The sequence below is a fragment of the Lutra lutra genome, chromosome 9, assembly GCF_902655055.1.
Source record: "Lutra lutra chromosome 9, mLutLut1.2, whole genome shotgun sequence".
In the NCBI taxonomy this organism is placed as follows: domain Eukaryota; kingdom Metazoa; phylum Chordata; class Mammalia; order Carnivora; family Mustelidae; genus Lutra; species Lutra lutra.
This window is the reverse complement of record NC_062286.1, coordinates 15119188-15138956: the sequence shown is the minus strand read 5'-3', so window position 1 is coordinate 15138956 and position 19769 is coordinate 15119188. Positions and strand designations below refer to the sequence as shown.

Below are 19769 nucleotides of genomic sequence, written 5' to 3'. Positions count from 1 at the left end.
CTCACCTAGCATGATCTCAAGAAAAACTCTTGGGCTTGTGGGATTTAGCTGTGTTTGATCTCTGATCTTACTTATGGGGCACTTTTGTTTGTCGTGAGGCTGAGGACATTACAGAAATCTATTTATTGGTGGAAGTGATAATAGCCAACTTTTCCATGACGCTTCGCTCTTTTTGAGGTACTTTCATATACCGCTTGTCATTTAGTCTCATAAATTTTCTGTGAATTTTTTTTTAATCCTCATTTTGCAAGAGGGAAAAACTGAAACTCAGTTGAAGCGGTTTGTCCCAGGATTGATAAATCAGTAAGCCACAGGGCTGGCGTTTGAAATCAGATTTTTAAATCCCACTTTCAGTGTTCTTTCTACAATACCCTAAGGTGACGGGTTTTAAAAGATGAACTATTAACCCGATTCTGTTTAGATGAAAATGAAACTGAATTGCTTGGTGAACGTCACTGGAGCGATCAGTATTGCCGGGATTCATTGGTACCACGGCACGGAAGGCTACGTGGAGCCAGACTGCCCCTGCCTGGCGATTTGTTTTGACAATGGGCGGTGCCAAATCATGAGGCACGAGAATGACCAAAGTATGTAATTCTTTCTTTCTTTCTTTCTTTCTTTCTTTCTTTCTTTCTTTCTTTTATTTTTTTTTAATGTGGAGAACTTAAAAAGTGTTTTAAAATTGTTCTGAAGATTATACAGTTCTGTAGGCTAAGTGTTTTACCACAATTACCTCATTTATTTTTCTTTTGAATAGATCCTGTCTTAATCGACACCGGCATGTATGTGGTGAGTATCCAGTGGAACCACATGGCAGCGTGTTGGCTGTGGCGGGCTCCCAGAAGGTTGTCACTCAGGATAAAGACGTGAACACGGTGCAGTTTTACACTCCATTTGGTGAGGTAGACGTCTTTTTCCTTTCCTGTGTAGTGAGTAAGGCAGGGGAAAAAAGAATGGAGGTGGTGGTGTAAACGTGCCATATTTTTGGAAAGGGTCTTTTTGAGTAAAAACGATAGAGTATCCTGCGTCTTGTCTTTGAATAATATCCTCACTTGCAAGTCTTGATAGTTGTATGTTATCAAATATACTCTGTACATTTAGAAAATGAGCTGTTTCACCTAAGAAATCGCTGTGCAGTAGTTATTTAGAATATTTTCTCTGTGATCTGAATGTGCATCTTTTTTCCTAGCTGGTTTTTCAGTTGTTTTTAATATAATTTCATTGTTTTGGGTTAATAGTTTGGATTTTTAATGTGATTTCTGATAGATGTTAAACATACCTATCTGTCTCTTTCTCCTTCAGACTTTTTTTTTTTAAGATTTTATTTATTTATTTGAGAGAGAGCATGCAAGTTGGTGGAGTGGCAGAGGGAGAGAATTCCAAGCAGACTCCCTTGAGTGCAGAGCCTGATGCAGGGCTTAATCCCAGGACCCTTGAGATTATGACCTGAGCCGAAATTAACCAATTAGACACTTAACCAGTGAAAAGCTGAACCACCCAGGCGCCCCTCCCTCCTTCAGACTTCCAGCAGTTTTAATTTGTTGATAAATAACCAACTATTTTAAGAAAATTTATTTTAATAACTAATCTTAAGTGATGCTACATTAAAATAAAAGCATTATTTTCATAAATGCATGTGTTATCCTTCTCAGTAGTAGTATTACATTTTTTTTTTTAGAGTTTATTTATTTATTTATTTACTTGAGAGAGAATGTGCATGGCAGAAAAGGTGGGGCAAAAGCAGAGGGAGGGACAGGCTGCCTCTGTGCTGACTCCAGAGCCCACAGCAAGGTTCTCTTTCAGGAAGCTGATACCATGACCTGAGCCAAAACCAGTTGCTTTACCTACTGAGCCACCCCGGGACACCTAATGAATTTAATTTTTAAGGAGAATTTTATTGAAGAACTACTAGAAAATATCAAATAGGAGAATTAATATATTGTGAATTTTAAAGAATTTGGAAAGTGAGAACTTACTACTAAGCTTAAGTAACTTTTTACCTGTTTTATTTTCTGTTTCTTGACTCTATTTAGTCCCTATTGGTTTTTGTAAATTCACCACAGACTTCATTAATACGTGTTATTGCTACACAAAACCCTTCCCCGGTTGTTTTAATATTTTAAAATACATTTTAGTAATTTCTGTGAGAGTAAGAAATGGTATCAGCTCATTTTTTGAATCAATATCTCAAAATGTCCAGTAGAATGTGATGTAGAGAATAGATTGTATGTTGCCAGCTAATTATATTTCTGGTAGCTGTTAAAACCTAAGAGAAAACAGGAGTGTAGTTCTCAAGGTTCCTAACTATTAGAAATTTGAATTCATTCTTAATTCATACTCTTTGTTATTTTTGTCAGCCATTAGCTTATTTATCATTATATTATTTTGTCTGCTTATTTTTGTTAGTTCAACCTTTTTTAAAATAGAAAAACATGGATTCTAAGGCCTATTTGTTTTATCTTGCAAAGCAGTGTGTTATGTGTCAAATTGAAAACTGTTGGTTGGTTTTGCATGGTTGTAATTAAAAGTATCTAGCATAATTCCTTAGGGTAAATTAGTCACTTAGTATTTTTTTTTTTTTTTTTGAATGAGTGAATATATAGGGGACTTATTTTGGATCTATGTTATTAACGTAGGGGAAGTAACTTGGAAGGAAGTTATTATCTAAAGATTTAAGCTTAAGGAAACGTCAGGGAAGAATTTGCTTTTGATTCTGAAGGCCTGAGTCTTTTGGTTTTTATACTGTGGTCTTAGCCAGGGAAGGGGGTGACGTAGCGTGTGATTTGTTGTTGGGCCGGCCTGGCTTTGGTTGTGAATTCCACTTCCACAGTGTTGTCTCACTTGGGGAACTTATTTCATGTCTGAGACTCAGTTTACTTGTGTTCTGAAATACAGGTTAATGTCATGGCACCGTCGTAATAATTACAGGAGGTCAGAATGAGGAAATGCCTACCCCAGCGCTTAGTGAGCACTTACTGCAAGTTGGTTTTCTCTCCTTGTGCTGCCATCACCTGGCTGGCCTTATTCTCCTCCCCGCGAGGCTCATCACTACCACGAGTGCTGCTGGGAGGACTTGCTCGCTCCTTTTGGTTTCATGCAGGCAGCAGGACAGATAAGAGCGGACCCTCCTAGATTAAAACATTTTTACCCCCATCGGTTTCCCTGGCAAAATGGAGTTTAATACATTAAACCCTACTTCAGAGCATATCTGCTTAAGAACAAGGGATACGGGCGCCTGGGTGGCTCAGTGGGTTAAGCCTCTGCCTTCGGCTCAGGTCATGATCTCAGGGTCCTGGGATCGAGCCCCGCATCGGGCTCTCTGCTCAGCAGTGAGCCTGCTTCCCCCTCTCTCTGCCTGCCTCTCTGCCTACTTGTGATCTCTCTCTCTCTCTCTCTCTCTGTCAAATAAATAAATAAAATCTTAAAAAAAAAAAAAAGAACAAGGGATACCAGTATGATTTATTAAAATTCTTGGGTCTGTCAAAAAGCATAGATTTACAATATTTTCTTTTCATGGCCACATTAAAATGTCTTTGTATTAATTTATTCACTTGTTAATTTAGCCATAAAAATGGGCTATTATGTTAAATTAAAAACTGTGAGTTGGTTTGATATCATAATTAAAAGTATCTAGCATGTCTTTACATATGAAGATATTAATTTGAATGCATGATACATTTATTTACTTAATAGATATTTTTGAGTACCTGTTTACCAAAGCAGTCCATTAAGGGATAGGGACATAAATGTGAATATGAGTTATGAATATAAGTTAGTGCTCTCTGGTAGCTCACTTTCTGAATTTTCTGGACCTGTAGAAGGAAAGGAGAAGGCAGGAAACAATATTAAAGTTGCATTTTGGAGGATGAGACCATGTTCCAGGAGGACAAGGGAGAGTAAGGCCGGGAAGGCGTGGGGAGAGGAAAGGAAGATTTCAGACAGAAGGGATATTATCCAGTCAAAGGTTTGGAGGGACAGTAGCTCTGTCATGAGGGAGAACACAGGAATCATGGCTAAATAGTGAGGTACTGAGCCAAAGAGTATAGTTTTGAGCCAGATGGGAAGAGGCATTGTATACTCTGCTAAAGAATGTGATGGGGGGAAGCTGTTGATTTTTAAAAATTATTAAACATTTGTTTTAAAGCAGGATAAGATATGATTGGATTTGTGTTCCAGAAAGGTAATTGTGACGATAGAACGAATATTGAACTTGGGGTGGTAGAGGCGGGAATGAGAAAAGAGATAAGAGGTAAAGATTGCAGTTAGGCCATTACCATAGTTCATTCAGGGAAGGAGGAAGATGGGAGCGAAAGCAATAGGAATTGGTGACTGATTGGCTGTGGAGCATGAAAGAGAAAGAGGCCAGACTTAAAGACCGCGTTTACTGCCACAGGGGCGCCTGGGTGTCTGTCTGCCTTAAGTTCAGGTCATGATCCCAGGGTCCTGGGGTTGAGCCCCTATCGGGGTCCTGCTCAGTGGCAGCCTGCTTCTCCCTCTCCCCCTCCCCCTGCTTGAATTCCCTCTTTTGCTGTCTCCTCTCTCTGTGTCAAATAAATAAAATCTTAAAAAAAAAAAAAAAAAAGAGTGCATTTACTACCACAATAATTCATTCATTCTGAGAGGCACAATTTTTTAAAAAAGATTTTCTTTTTAAGTAATCTCTGCACCCAACATGGGGCTCGAACCCACAACCACCCACTGAACCAGCCAGGTGCCCCCAAGAAGCAGAATTTTTTAAAACTCCAGAATCAGAATGTGTCTTATATCAAAGTTATCCTATTTTAATTAGCAATGTTTTTATTCTTCCCTGAGTGGTACATAAATATGCATATTTAGGTTCTGGCATCTTAGACTTGATGAATTTAATACTGAATTCTTTCACTTTGTTTGTAAATTTCTCCTATCATTAGTACGCTTTTCATTATAAAAATTCAAGGAAAATGATTTTAAAGTGAGTAGTGACCTTTCCCAAAATAATTTTTATAACACCTTTAATTCCTATGAAGTAATTGGTGGTAATTTATATTTTATTTAATTGTGATACTTTAGATTAAACATAATTATTTTTTCAGCATTTAGGCACTTTGAAAGTTCCTGGAAAGCAGATATCTGCGCTGTCTTGGGAAGGAGGAGGACTGAAAATTGCACTAGCTGTTGATTCATTTATATATTTGCAAACATTCGACCTGATTATAAGGTGAGTATTGTGAGCAGTTGTTAAAAAAAGAGCTGTTTTTAGTAAAGAATTCTGTTACAGCTCTAAGTATAATGTATGTTTCTTGTGTGTGTTTGCAGCCACTTTATTTTAGACACCAGATGAAAGGAGATGTTTTTAGTGTAAAGACTTTAGAACCTGAAAACTTTCCTAGAATACTATACAAAATTAATAAAATACTCCTGACAGTCAGGGTCTCAGCAGGAAACAGATGGCACACTCAAAGGAATAATTGAAGAGAGATTGATGGAGGGTTTATTACAGATGTCCGGGCATGGCTAATGGGTCCAGTAAGGGATGACAGTGCAGGCATCCAGGGGTTAGCAACAGTGGGCAAGATAAGAACGTATTGTTCCTGAAACCCACTAGAGCTGTGGCTATGCGAGAGGAATTATCCTGCGGGAGCGCAGCCTCTGCCGGCTGGCTGGGTAGAAACACTTTTGGGGAGGAAATACTTCAGCCCAACTCTCTACCTGCTGGTGCCTTCTATTGGCTGGACCCACCTGGAAACTGGAAGGCAACGTAGCCTGCGTGTTGCAGTTCATGGAAATCAGTCTCCAGGGAACAGCAGGATAAAGAAGATCAGAGAGAGGGAATGGATCAGAAGGGGGAAAATGAGAATAAATAGCATAATTCTAATCAATATTAAAAAAAAATATTTTACTTATTTATTTCTGAGAGAGAGAGAAACAGGAAGGTGGGCGAGGGAGAAGCAGGCTCCCCACTGAGCAGGGAGCCCGATGCAGGGCTCGATCCCAGGACCCTGGGATCCTGACCTGAGCCGAAGGCAGATGCTTAACTGACTGAGCCACCCCGGTGCCCCAATACTAATCAATATCTTATCTTATATTTAACACTTGACCCAAAACAAATTTGGAAGTGTGAGGTTCATCAATCTGGTAACTACTAAGAATATTTGTTATGGAAAACCTACTTCATTTTTAAAGGCAAACCACCCTAGAGGACTGTCTGATTTTAGGACTGGGAAGGGAAAAGTCCAGGATGAACCTGGAGTCTCTGATAGTGCCAGAAAGTAAGGACGTGCTCAAAACAGCAGGATGGGGCATATCGAAGAGACCAAGAGCCAACCTGGGAGATCTCCTAATGGCCAAAACCGGAACACCCTGAGCAACAAAATAAATGATGTAACTTTGGATTGTAACCAAATTATAAAGCCAAATTATAAAATAAATGTCCATAAGCAAGAGCTGATCTAAAATAATTATTTAAATAAATAAACAGAGGAGAAGAAACAAATCTTACAGAAGTATTCGAATTACTTAGATACTACCCCCTCTAGTCCCCTGCTTCCCTAACTTGAACGTGAGTTGCATTTAGTGACTCACTCCTGAAGAGCAGGCTATGAAAGGGGAAAAAAGAAAGTCACTTAGGAGAGACCTAGCGGACACCACCTTGTCTAGGCGATCAAGGCTAGCATTATCAAGCGATGTCACATGGATCTCATGTACCCCCGATGTTGCAGATGAGAAGAGCTCTTCGCTTCTGTGATGATCTCGCTAAGAACTGAAAATCCCACTCTAAACAGGAAAAAACATCAGACAAACCTGAACTGAAGGACATTCTGCAGAATACCTGACCAGTACTCCTTAAAACCGTCTAGGTCATTAAGGAGGAAAGACTGAGAAAGCATCACAGCCCAGGGGAGTCTAAGGAGATCTGACACTATATATAATGCATCCCAAATAGGACTCTGGGACAGAAAAAGGACATTAAGAAAAAAACTAATGAAATCCAAATACAGTGTGAAGTTTAGTTAATAGGACTGGATCAGTGCTGGTTTCTTAGTTGCGACAAATGTACCACAGTAGTGTAAGATGTTAACAATAGGGAGAGGGGTATAGGGAACTCTGTATTATCCTTGTAACTTCAAAAAAAATTTTTTTTAGACTGAGAGCATGTGCGAGTAGTGGGGGGGGGCACATAAGGAGAGGGAGAGAGAGAATCTTAAGCACGCTCTACACCCAGTGCAGAGCCTTACACGGGGCTCGATCTCATAACCCTGAGATCATGACCTGAGCTGAAATCCAGAGACGGACACTTAACCAACTGAGCCACGCAGGAGCCCTTATCCTTGTAACTTTTGTATAAATCTAAAATTATTTTTAAGTAAAAAGTTTATTTGAAAAAATAATCATGGTATAAAAAATAAGTATGCCTTAGTTTTGAATAGTAAACACAGTCATAATAATATCAGTTCTGAATTCTGATTTATTAAAAATTAGGTATGAATATTTTGGGAGAGTTAGCCAAGAGAAAGAAGTTCCATTATCTTCTGTAAGTTCCACCATCAATACGTGTATGATATGGAGATAAATAACAAAACAGTCAAAGTTCAGAGTTGTAAAGGACTACCCCTGGGAGGAAATTAGTCAGCGGGGTCTGCATTTTATTTTTGTTTTAAATTAACCACATAGAATTATTTGACTTTAAACTATGTGCACATGTTACTCTGGTGAAAACAAATGTAGAAAATGTGGATGGGGAAAAAAAAAAGCAAAGCATCTGTTTTTGAATTTTGGCTTGGGGACCCAGAATTTAAACTTTTGATAGGGATCATTCTTCCCTGTTGTCCCCCATGCAGCTGTTAATGACTATTGAAAAATCTGAAATTTTCACCACTGAAGCTTAAATCTTACAAATGAAAATAAGGAAAGTTAAAATAAATTTATTTTTGTAGTACATTCTTTGTTTGATAACTATATTACTTTTAGATCTTTGTTGTTGTTGTGACTTTACTGAGAAAAGGTATTAAGGTGAATGTTCAGTCCTTCTATCTTCTATTCCTGAAGAAGATATTTGGTCAGCATCAAAAAACCACATATTTACAGTATATAATAAGATTTTTCTTTAACAGTGTTAAATGTTCTTTTTCTCTCTCTCTCCCTCTCTTTTTCCCTCCTGTCCTTTGCTCCTTCCTTTCTTCCTAGTGGGGTTATTGCTCAAACACTGTCGTTTATGCTTATACCAGACCTGATCGTCCAGAGTATTGTGTTATCTTTTGGGATACGAAAAATAATGAGAAATATGTTAAATATGTGAAGAGTCTCATTTCGATTACTACTTGTGGAGATTTCTGCATTTTGGCTACAAAAGCTGATGAAAACCATCCTCAGGTGGGTGTTCGCTTCTGTGTTAAAACTAAGATGGGTTGGCCTCTACCTTTTCCAGCATAGCCTCTGTACTGGTAGGTACAGCAGAGTGTTGGGTCTACTGGCCGTGTCTGTCTAGACCTCTGTTTTGAAAAATTATGTGGCTCCGTTGGTTCTCTGTCCCATTTTTTTTTTTCCCTCCAGTCAGAGAATCCATTAGCATTTCATAGTGACCAGTTCAGTACGGAAGCTTTTTTCTTTTAAGATATATTTCAAGTGCCATAATCCTTTTCCAAGTTAAAATTCCACAAGAAAAAATGAATATCCAGATGTCTAGTATAAATGCTCAAGAAATTATGTAACGATGGCCATTATAACATTTTGGGTAGCTTTGACATTGAGAAATATACTTTTATTTGGAATTATAGTGCTTTCAAAATCAATGTCTCAGAGTGTAAAATAAATAATGTAAATAATGCCTTTTTAAAAGTATGCTAAACAGTTCAGATATTTGCAGAAGCGTATAAATTTTTTAAAAAGGGTTACCATTGTCTTGGCTGGGTTATAGATTATTTTATCCCATTAAGAAGTATAGAGTTTTTAGTTTAAGGAGGCCGTTTGAACAGCCACCTTTGGCTCTGTTCTCTCCTGAAACACAAAACAACAATAACGGTATTTTTTTAAAAAGTCATAAGCCCATAGGGACCAGAAAGGGGAGAGGAACTGGCAACATAGTTTTGGAGGTTGAAGAGTAGGTGGATTAGTGGTAATGACCTAGCAGACCTAAGAAAGCTGAATCCCAAGTCATCAATGGAGAAAGCAAAGAAGTAACTGGTTTTCATCCCAGAATCCTGAAGAGACAAGACAGACTTAATAGTACCTGGTAGAGAAAGAAACAAATGGGGAAAACAATTTGGAAGTACTAGAGATTATGCAAGAAGGAGAGAGAAAAAAAAAAAAGGCATATAAAGAATCCTGTCTGAGGAATCTGACCCGTTCAAGAGAAAAGACCTCTTAAAGTTACTCCTATGGGGAGTCCCCAAGGAAAGATCCCTGCCCCATCACCTTACTGTGAAGACCAGAGTCATGGGGCTCACTCATAAACAAATAGATTCCAAATAGCTTTTCAGTGTCTTTCTCTTAAATTGAAGTAGATAGACAAGGATTATCAGACATTTGAGAAAAGCATCTCATTGAACAGACACAAAGAAATAAACACAAGGAGAAAAGGATTGGGAGGAAGCAGAGACTCTGCAGGGAGAAGAACAATGCGGAAGAATCATTTCAGAGTATCTTCCTAGAGTTAAGAGATGCTACATCCATAAAAAGGAAGGGATGCAAAAAAAAAAAAAAAAAAAAAAAAAGGAAGGGACGCTATAGAAAAGGAGGTTTTTGGATATTACAAATATGATAAGAGCAATGAAAAATTTGGCAGAGGAGTTCAAAGATAAAATGAAGGAAAACTCCTGTAAAGTGGAACAAAAAGACAAGGAAATTGAAAACATGAGGGAATAGATACAAAAGTCAGAGGACCGGACCTGGAAGTTCGGTGAGCAGGCAAAGTGGAGGAGAGTGATTCTGAAGAAAATATCCAAGAAAATTTCCCTTGAGTTTCTAGATTGAAAGTGCCTTGCTCAGTGAATGAAAATATTTCCACATCAAGGCACATTGTTGTGAAATTTCAGAACACTGGGGGAAGAAAGATCCTTCATAAGCTTTCATAAAGGGGCGTCTGGGTGGCTCAGTGGGTTAAAGCCTCTGCCTTCGACTCGGGTCATGATCTCAGGGTCCTGGGATCGAGCCCCGCATTGGACTCTCTGCTCAGCAGGGAGCCTGCTTCCCCCCCCCCCCCCTCTCTGCCTGCCTCTCTGCCTACTTGTGATCTCTGTCTGTCAAATAAATAAATATCTTAAAAAAAAAAAAAGCTTTCAGAAAGACAGACTTCCCAGGGTCAGATGTCATCATGGCATTCAACTTGTCAATAGCGATACTTTGGAGAATTGCTTTTGAAATTTTGAGGGAAAATGATTTCCCATCTTGAATTCTGTATGTTCAGCAAACTATAAATTACAATGAAGGTGGGAGGCAGATTGTCCTTCTGGCGTGAAGGTTTTGAACGAGATGATGTCGCCCGTGCTTGTCTCTCTGCTCATCAAGCTTGGTCACTACTCTGCCTATTTCTTGGAGTTGCCTATGGAACCAAGCTCAGGTTACCTGAAACCTTGGGCAGAAGAGGAAAAGAGGAGAGTGGCTGAGGAGAAAAAGAAACAGGATGAACAGAAATGGATTGAGAGAGAACTGGCAGTAGCCCAAGATGACAGCATACTAAAGTGAGCCTGCCGTTCTGTGGAATGGTGTGGATGAATAAAGCTTTCTGTGTTGTGTGAAAAAAATAAAATAAAATAAAATGAAGGTAGGCAAAAGACATTTTTAGATGTACAAGGTCACCAAAAATTTACCTTCCAAGCTTTCTTAGTTACTTTAGGATATGGCCAATCAGAATGAGGACTAGACCAAGAAAGAGGAAGAAATTGGTAACCTGAGAGCAATGGTGAAGAGTGGTACCAGCTGACAGTGTGTGGCATGCCTGCGGTGTCATCAGATGACAGCATGTCCCATGGTTCCAGAGGAAACTCAAGATGAAATTAATAGAACACTTAATGTGGTTGAACCCTTAAGAGGGGACTTAAGTTAGCAATCAATACAGAGAACCTAGCAAAGAGAAAAAATAAAGACAATTACCAACCGCAGGGAAAGCAAAATGCACTTGAAAGGAGAATAAATTGTGACACACTTACAACTCAGCGATGAATAACACTTACATAGTCAAAGTGATGTTTTTTAAATGAATTTTTTAATTAAGTGGATTTTTAATTAAATAGAGCCTTTTTATTTGGAGTGTAATACCATATTAACCCCTGAAATTCTGATCTAACAAAATGGTAGGTGGAAAGCTGGAGGCAAAGGAGTGTGCCCCTGTGTTGGGTGCTGGGAAGGGGGCTGAAAGAGAGTTACATACCTGTCTGTGATAGTGGGAAGTCAGAGAATGTCCCAGATTGAAACTGAACAAAACAAGACCTAGCATCATAAACACATTACTTAGATTTGTGTGGGTAAATATTAAAAGGATGAGTTAAAGGAGTTGAAAGTTGTTACTTCAGGGAGCAGAAAATGGGAAGTTGGGAGGAACTTCTGTTTTTTAGTAAGAAGTCTTATGGAACTACTTCATTCTTTAACCTTGAGCATGTAGATTATATGTGGATTAAAAAATTCAAGTTATTTGTGGCACTTTATGGCAGTAAATCAGCTTATTTTAAGTAGTGGAATAATAAATTATATTTCGATATAATTTTTGTCCTTTAGTTTCTTAGAAAGTTTTTTAAACATTCTTCTATTTTTTCATTCAAATTTTAATTTTATTTTTAAAAGATTTTATTTATTTGTTTTAGAGAGAGAGAGAAGCCTGTGTGCCTGCATGTGAATGGGGCAGGAAGGGGGGTGGTGGGGGGGAGGGGGGAAGGGCAGAGAGAGAAGGAGAGAATCTCAAGCAGACTCTGTTGTCAGCATGGAGCCTGATGCAGGGCTTGATCTCAGGACCTTGAGATCATGACGTGAGCCGAAATCAAGAGTCAGACACTCAACTGACTGAGCCACCCAGGTGCCCCTAAATTTTTAACTTGAATCCCAATATTATTAACACACAATGTTATATTAGTTTCAGGTGTACAATATAGCAATTCAACAGTTGTACACATGACTCACTGCTCATCTTGACAAGTGTACTCTTAATCTCCTTTACCTATTTCAGCCGTCCCCCCAGCCTGCCTCCATCAGTTTGTTCTCTAGAGTTAAAGTCTGTTTCTTGCTTTGTCTCTCTCTTCTTTTCTTTGCTCATTTGTTTTGTTTCTTAAATTCATATGAGTGAGATCATATGGTCTTTGTCTTTCTCTGACTTATGTTGCTTAGCATTATACTCTGTAACTCCAAGCATGTTGTTGCAAATGGCAGGATTTCATTCTTTTTTTTTTTAATGGCTGAATAATATTCCATCATATGTATCGATATACAACATTCTCTTTATCCATTCATCTGTTGATGGAGACTTGGGCTGCTTCCATAGTTTAGCTATTGTAAATAAAGCTGCAGTAAACATAAGAGTGCATTTATCTCTTTGAATTCTTGTTTTTATATTTTTCGGTAAATACTCAGTTGTGCGAGTCCCCAATCATGGGCTGGTTCTATTTTTAACTTTTGAAGGAACCTCCGTACTGTTTTTGACAGTGGCTCTAATGGTTTGCATTCCCACCAACAGTACATAAAGATCCATTTAGTTTATATTTATGAAATTAAAGAAGTTTTACTTGAGAAGCTGAAAAATGAAAGAGAAAGACTGTAAATAGTCCATAGAGAATTGGTTTATTTGAAATCATTCTTCTCAGGAGAACATCTAAGTAAAATAGTATTCTTAGCACAAGATAATAGAAAAGGTGACTAACAGTAAGAAAAATGAAATTATCACTTTAGAATAATATGGTGTAAAGTGTGCATTATACTTGATTATTTTCCCTAATATTAATTACTGGTAATTGTGTTTGTGCTAACTAGTGGGCATTGTAAATCATTTTTTGCCAGATTGGATTATGTTTTTTTCTGAGTTAACTGATTTTTTCTGAATTTTTTATATTGCTTCAAAGGAGGAGAACGAGATGGGAACATTTGGTGCAACGGTAACAAATTAGTTCTTATGTAGGATGAAAATGAGTTTTGAGGTTACAGCTGATCAGGAATTTTAGAAGTATAATAATGAAAAGTAGCCAGTGTACTTGTGTTTCTTAGGTGGCCTCTTAAAAACAGTGTTCCATTAGTTGGAACTTGTTTTGAACTGATTTGAGGAATCAGCCTTGTTTTAATTTTAATTCATGTTTCTTTATGTTTAATGCTGTAGATTATGTTCTTTGCACTTAACAGTCTTATCAGTTATTTCCCAGTTGTGGTACTTTAAGGAGATAAGCATGATATTTTAAGCATTGTTTCCTTTATCGTTAAGAAGCAGAAATTCTGATACTCTGTTTTTTGTTCACAGTTTGTGCTAGTTCTTTGTAATTCTATTGGCACACCTTTGGATCCCAAATATATCGATATTGGTAAGGAAATGTTAATGTCTATTCCCTCTTTAATCAAATTTTATTTGTAACACGAATTTAAAAACCTAACAATTGTATTATTAATTCAAATGCTATTCTCCAAAATAAGGATGACAGTTCTTCCTGGTTTGCCAAGTCCAGCACCAGTTTATGCCTATTATCGTGGTAAAATTATTAATAATGCTCCACTTCACTGTCAGAAGTATCTTGTTTAATAGAATAAATTATAGATTACCGTATCTAAAAGCCACAGTAATCTCATGACTGCTATACTGCCATCATTTGCTTTCAATGGGAAATATAATTGTATAAGAATTGGTATGCAGCATAATGATTAGCATGTAATTGAGGATTATAGAAAGAATTTTGCTGTTAAACCACTTTTATTATTAATAAACTGCTTGTAAATACCTCTCTTCCATAAAAACACTTTAGCTGCTTGTAAAAGTGCATTTGCTCTTTCCAGATTTTTCTAATGAAATCAGTCTATTAATAGGGACAGTTTTCAAAAATTCCTGACTTTGTTTTCAGAAGACATTTGTTACTTTAGATTTACAATTCCCTCTAGCCAACAGCTATGAAAGTCACCATTAAAAAATTGCATGTCTTACTCTAAGTTTTTCTTAAAAATCATTACCAAATATTTTGTTGCCATTTCACTGCAACTTCCAAAAGTAACATTTTTTTAAAGTGTGATAGTTTATTGGATATGGTATTAGAAAAGTTAATAGATTTCAGAAATTGAAAACCCATTGAATTATTTTCTGAATCTGAGAGCTCGTCTTTTTTTTTTAGGTTTCATATTCAATCTTAATCAAATGTTAGTGTCTGTCCTCTTTATTTTGCTAAACTTTTTGGGTGATACAAGCAAATGTGAGAAATACTGGCTTCAAAAATTTTATGCTCTCTGTTCAGGGTGTTGGTAACTCACTGTTATATAGTGAAACTTTTCAACTTCATGTCTTATGTTCATTGTTACTTAGCTATATGTTTACATATGTGCACACATGTATATGTTATTGTTCCTTGTTAAAAGTCTTCCCTGAAATTCTTACAGATTCTTGTTACATGAATGTCTTCTGTTAGAAACATACAGTCTTTAAGATGTAAATTCTGTCAGTCTTTAGATTATATGCTTTTTCTTTTGATATCAAAAGTTCTAACATAGAATAATGATGATACGTTTAGCCACAAAGTAATTTTGATCGCAGGTAGTCTTTTTTTTTTTTTTTCCATAAAGCCAGATGTCAATCCCTCACCTTCATAAAATGGCCAATACTTGAGGGCATGATTATTTATTTTTTGAGTCTCGAAACTTTTTTTTTTTTTTTGCTGTCTCGCTGGCTGAAATTTTAACAAACACTTCTTTCATTGGTCTGCAGTAAACCCAGCCAAGGACTCAACATTTTTGTTTCATACATATCCTGTAAAATTCCTTTTTTTCAGCTTGTATGCCAAATTTTCATGAGGACCAGAGGCTAAATCGAAAACAGTATGCAACTGATGTTCTGGAAAGTGTAATTTTTCTTGTGCTACCTACTCTTCCTCCTGACAATCTCTATAGAAACTTTTTAAAAGAACTTCATACTTTATTATAGAAGCTTAGTCTATGGGACTCTTGTTCTATACATAAACGAGTTAGGTACCCATTTTTGATGCTCTTCCTTTGCACCCTTAAAATACTTTTGGTGCACTTCTATTGACAGTAGTGCTTTTTACTGGCACTATGATTATCGATTTTCTTGTTTGTCTTCCCCACAAGATGTTGAGCTTCTTAAGGATCTATGTCTTACTCATTTCTGTATCTCCTCTACCTAACACTATGCTTACCCCATAACAAATGTTTATTGAATGTATGGAAAATATTTATTTTCTATCACGAAAATAGAAAATGGTAATTCAGTTATTTAGCAATAAATAAATTCAACGAGTTTCAGGTCCTGTACCAGGCATCTGGAGTTTTAAGAAATTGACTATGAAACTTGCTGTAGGATATTTAAATAAATAATGAAATACAGTTACTCCGTTGAACACTGGCTTACTGCTTGCTCCCCATTTGTGTGGTCGGTTTTGTGCTGGGTATTGGATAAGTGCATGTTGGTGAGTAAGGACACCAGGGACATCTTTCCTACTTAATTTCATTTGACCTGAATTTTGAAGATGAGTATTTCTTCAGGTGACTTTTTTTTTTAAAGATTTTATTTATTTATTTGACAGACAGAAATCACAAGTAGGCAGAGAGGCAGGCAGAGAGAGAAAGGGAAGCAGGCTCCCCGCTGAGCAGAGAGCCCGATGTGGGGCTTGATCCCAGGACCCTGGGGTCATGACCTGAGCCAAAGGCAGAGGCTTAACCCACTGAGCCACCCAGGTGCCCCTCTTCAGGTGACTTTTTAAGGAGAGAAAACAGCATCTGCAGAGGATTGAAGGCATGGAAAGTGCCTGGAAAGTACCAGGTGCCTGTCCTTTAGCCATTTTGGTGGGACCATGTCAGTGGCTTTCTAGTGATGGTCTCTAACACATGCACTGAGTCCTCCATATAATCTAGAAATAGGCAATTTGATGAAAACATGTCAGTGCAGTTTCAGTTTACCAGCTCTTTAAGGGGGCTGAGAAATGAATAAGTAGAAAGTAGGGGAACATTACAGATGTAGACATTTATTTCAGGCCTCAGCATTAAAATATTATAAGCAGGTTTCACTTATATGTGAATTCCTAGATTGTTTTAAGTTATTTTACATCCTTGCTTGCTTAGTAACTACAGCTTCTTAATGTTACAAAGTTCAGTTAATGGAAGCATAATTTTTTTTATTAGTTTCAGAGGTAGAATTTAGTGATTCATCAGTTGCATATAATACCTGGTGTTCATTATATCAAGTGCCCTCCTTAATGCCTTCCTTAATGCCCATCACCCAGTTATCTCCCACCCACCTCCCCTCCAGCAACCCTCAGTTTGTTTCCTGGAGTTCACTCTCTTATGGTTTGCCTTCCTCTCGGTTTTCATCTTATTTAATTTTTCCTTCCCTTCCCCTGTGTTCATTTGTTTTGTTTCTTAAATTCCACATGAGTAAAATCATATGGTGTTTGTTTTTCTCTGACTTATCTTGCTTAGTGTAATACCTTCTAGTTCCATCCATTGTTGTTGCAAATGGCAGGATTTCATTCTTTTTGATGGCTGAGTAATGTTCCAGTGTGCACGCGTGCGCGTGTGTGTATGTACACACCGCATCTTTTTTATCCATTCATCTGTTGATGGACATCTGGGCTGCCCCTTCAAATCACTATGTTTGCATCCTTTAGATAAATACCTAGTACTGCAATTGCTAGGTCATAAGTTAGCTCTATTTTTAACTTTCTGAGGAACCTCCATACTGTTTTCCAGAGTAGCTGCACCAGTTTGCATTCCCACCAAGAGTGTAAGAGGGTTCTCCTTTCTCCATATCCTTGCCAATATCTGTTGTTTCCTGACTTGTTAACTTTAGCCATTCTGACTGGTGTGAGGTGGTATCTCATTGTGGTTTTGATTTGTATTTCCCTAATGCTGAGCAATGTTAGCGTTTTTTCATGTGTCTGTTGGTCATTTGGACGTCTTCTTTGGAGAAATATGTCTTCATGTTTTCTGCCCATTTCTTGACTGGACTTTTTGTTTTTTTGGGGCATTGAGTTCGATAAGTGCTTTATAGATACTAGTACTATACTTTATGGATACTAGCACTTTATCTGATAAGACGTTTGTAAATATCTTCTCCCATTCTGTAGGTTGCTTTTAGTTTTGTTGACTGTTTGCTTTGCTGTGCAAAAGCTTTTTATTTTGATGTCCCAATAGTTCCTTTTTGCTTTTGTTTCTCTTGCCTTTGGAGACATGTCTAGGAAGGAGTTGCTCTGGCTGATGTCAAAGAGGTGCCTGTGCTCTCCTTAGGATTTTGATGGATTCCTGTCTCACATTTAGGTCTTTCATTCATTTTGAGTTTACTTTTGTGTATGGTTTAAAAGAGTAGTCCAGTTTCATTCTTCTGCATGGGGCTGTCCAAGTCTCCCAACACCATTTGTTGAAGAGATTGTCGTTTTCTTAAAATTTTTTTCCCAACATTCTAGATATTTGAAATTTTTTTTCCCAGATGATGAATAGTTGAGAAGGACATGGAGTGCTTTTATCCTGGTTGTGTTCTTTTTCTAAAATGTTCTGTTAAAATTTGGATTCTTTTCCCTGGAGGTTTAGTTCTAGGAAACTAAGAACAAATCCACCTGGATCGGGTAGATCTTTTAATGAAGATCTAGCACAATTTTTGTAGATAGGATTATCTACCCGTATGAGTTTGCTGAGATTACTACCTGCTGGTTCAAAAGAATGTATGTTTCAGGTACATTTGTATTTGTTTTTTGTATTGATCCATGGGTTTGTATGTGATTTTATTGTAAAAACCTATGTAGGTAATAAAGGTAAAGACAATAATAGTAACCACATCTAATTCTTACTAACCCTTAATGAGAAGCCATATGGCATGGTGGTTAAGGACATGGCTTCTGGAGACAGATTAACAGGGCTTGTGTCCCACCTTCTCCCACTTCCCAGCTGTGTGCTTCAGCAAGTTATGTAATCCCTCCATCTTTCTGTGTCTTCATCTGCTACATGCAGATAATAATGCCTGCCTCATGGAGTAGTTGTGTGAGTGAGAATAGATACCATGGAGTATGTTTGTTATATATTAACATAATTATATATTGTATATAGCTAGCAATTATAATTAGTATTATAATATATACTGGTATATATATTTTATATATATAAAATATTTTATATTATATATAAATGTTTATGTATAAATATAAATATATTTATATATTTAAATATAATATATAAGATATATATTATATATAAATATATATAAAATATAAATATTTAAATATATATTTATAGAAATAAAATATAATATAAATATATATTATATATAAATATTTATATATTTTTATATATGAATATGAATATATATATGAATTATATATATATATAAAATTCAATAAATACTGGCTTTGAAGTGATTAGTAAGCCTTTATTCTATTCGCAGGCACTGTACTGTGCTTTATGTTTAGTATCTCTTTAATCTTTAAGCAGCTGTATAAAGTTGGTATTATTATCATCTTCAGTTGCAGTGAGTAAACTGAGGTTCAGAGAGAATAAGTGATTTATCTAAGGCCACAGAGTTAAGCAAGTACCTGTTGCTTGAATCTCAAAGTCTGACTCTTTCATTAAACCACTAACATTTTACTTTTGAATTAATCAGGCTAACGATTAGTTATTGTGATTATTTAGGATGTATCAAAAAGGAACCGGACTTCTGGGTGGCTCAGTAGGTTAAGTGCCTGCCTTCAGCTCAGGTCATGGTCCCAGGGTCCTGGGATTGAGCCGCATGTCAGGCTCCCTGCTCAGCGGGAGCCTGCTTCTCCCTCTCCTCCCCACTTGTGCTCTTTCTTGCTATCTCTGTTACTACATCTCTCAAATAAATAAAAAAATCTTAAAAAAAGAGAAAGGAACATGAATATAATTTAGTTGTAGGTAAACAGTGGATAGAGGAATAATTTTATATACTTAAGAAAAATTGTATTTTATTAGAAAATAGTTTAAAAGTTTGTGATCTTCCTTCATACCATACTGAGGGCATAATATTTGGCATTAGAGTGTCTGTGGTAGAATTTACTAAACATTTAACAAATGTGTTAGGATTTAGTGGAGAGCGGGGGGGGCGGGGGTGTGTGTGTGTCAGAGAAAGCTGAGCAAAGCCTGGACCTGGCGTGCAAGTTCATCCCACTCCGCACTCCCCAGGGCTTTGCTACCCTTTTCCAGGACTGCGGTTCAACCCCTTGTCCCCTATAGGAAAGGCTTCTGGCTCCCTCTAGAGTTTAACAATAGTATCTATTTTGAATAGAAAAATCTTGACAATTATAATGAAAACAAAAATTTTTTTTAGTATGATTCAACTATACTGAATTACTTAGCATGTAAAAATTCTTGAATTTGAAACCCAAAGTTGGTAATCTACTCAATTAACATTTTACCATTAGCTGGTTTCTAATTCTTTGTCCACTTTCTAAGTCTCGTACTGCCTTAAATATCTACTTGGACTGCGGCAAGAGCTCCCTAAATGGTAGCTGCTATTAACACCATTCCTTTATTCTGGCCATGTGAATACTTTGCTTAATATTTAATAAAACATAAGTTTTACACTATTCTAATCATTCATGATTTTAGAAAATAGGTATGAAACTGATCTTTATGAAAGATTTTTTTGTTGTCTTAATATATTT

General features: G+C 36.9%; 2 protein-coding genes across 2 annotated transcripts in view; both read left to right on the top strand.

The window, feature by feature from the left end:
- The window catches only part of WDR35 (WD repeat domain 35), a 66023-nt gene that overhangs the window by 10659 nt on the left and 35595 nt on the right, over window positions 1-19769 (top strand). Inside the window, 7 exon segments of the mRNA XM_047746314.1 lie at window positions 422-587; window positions 758-808; window positions 811-902; window positions 5073-5169; window positions 5172-5197; window positions 8164-8349; window positions 13409-13469. Coding sequence (XP_047602270.1) covers window positions 422-587; window positions 758-808; window positions 811-902; window positions 5073-5169; window positions 5172-5197; window positions 8164-8349; window positions 13409-13469 — 679 coding nt within the window.
- LOC125109403 (ATP synthase subunit e, mitochondrial-like) lies at window positions 10302-10718 on the top strand. The gene has a single exon (XM_047746315.1). The coding sequence runs from the start codon at window positions 10447-10449 to the stop codon at window positions 10657-10659; it is 213 nt and encodes a 70-aa protein (XP_047602271.1). The 5' UTR covers window positions 10302-10446; the 3' UTR covers window positions 10660-10718.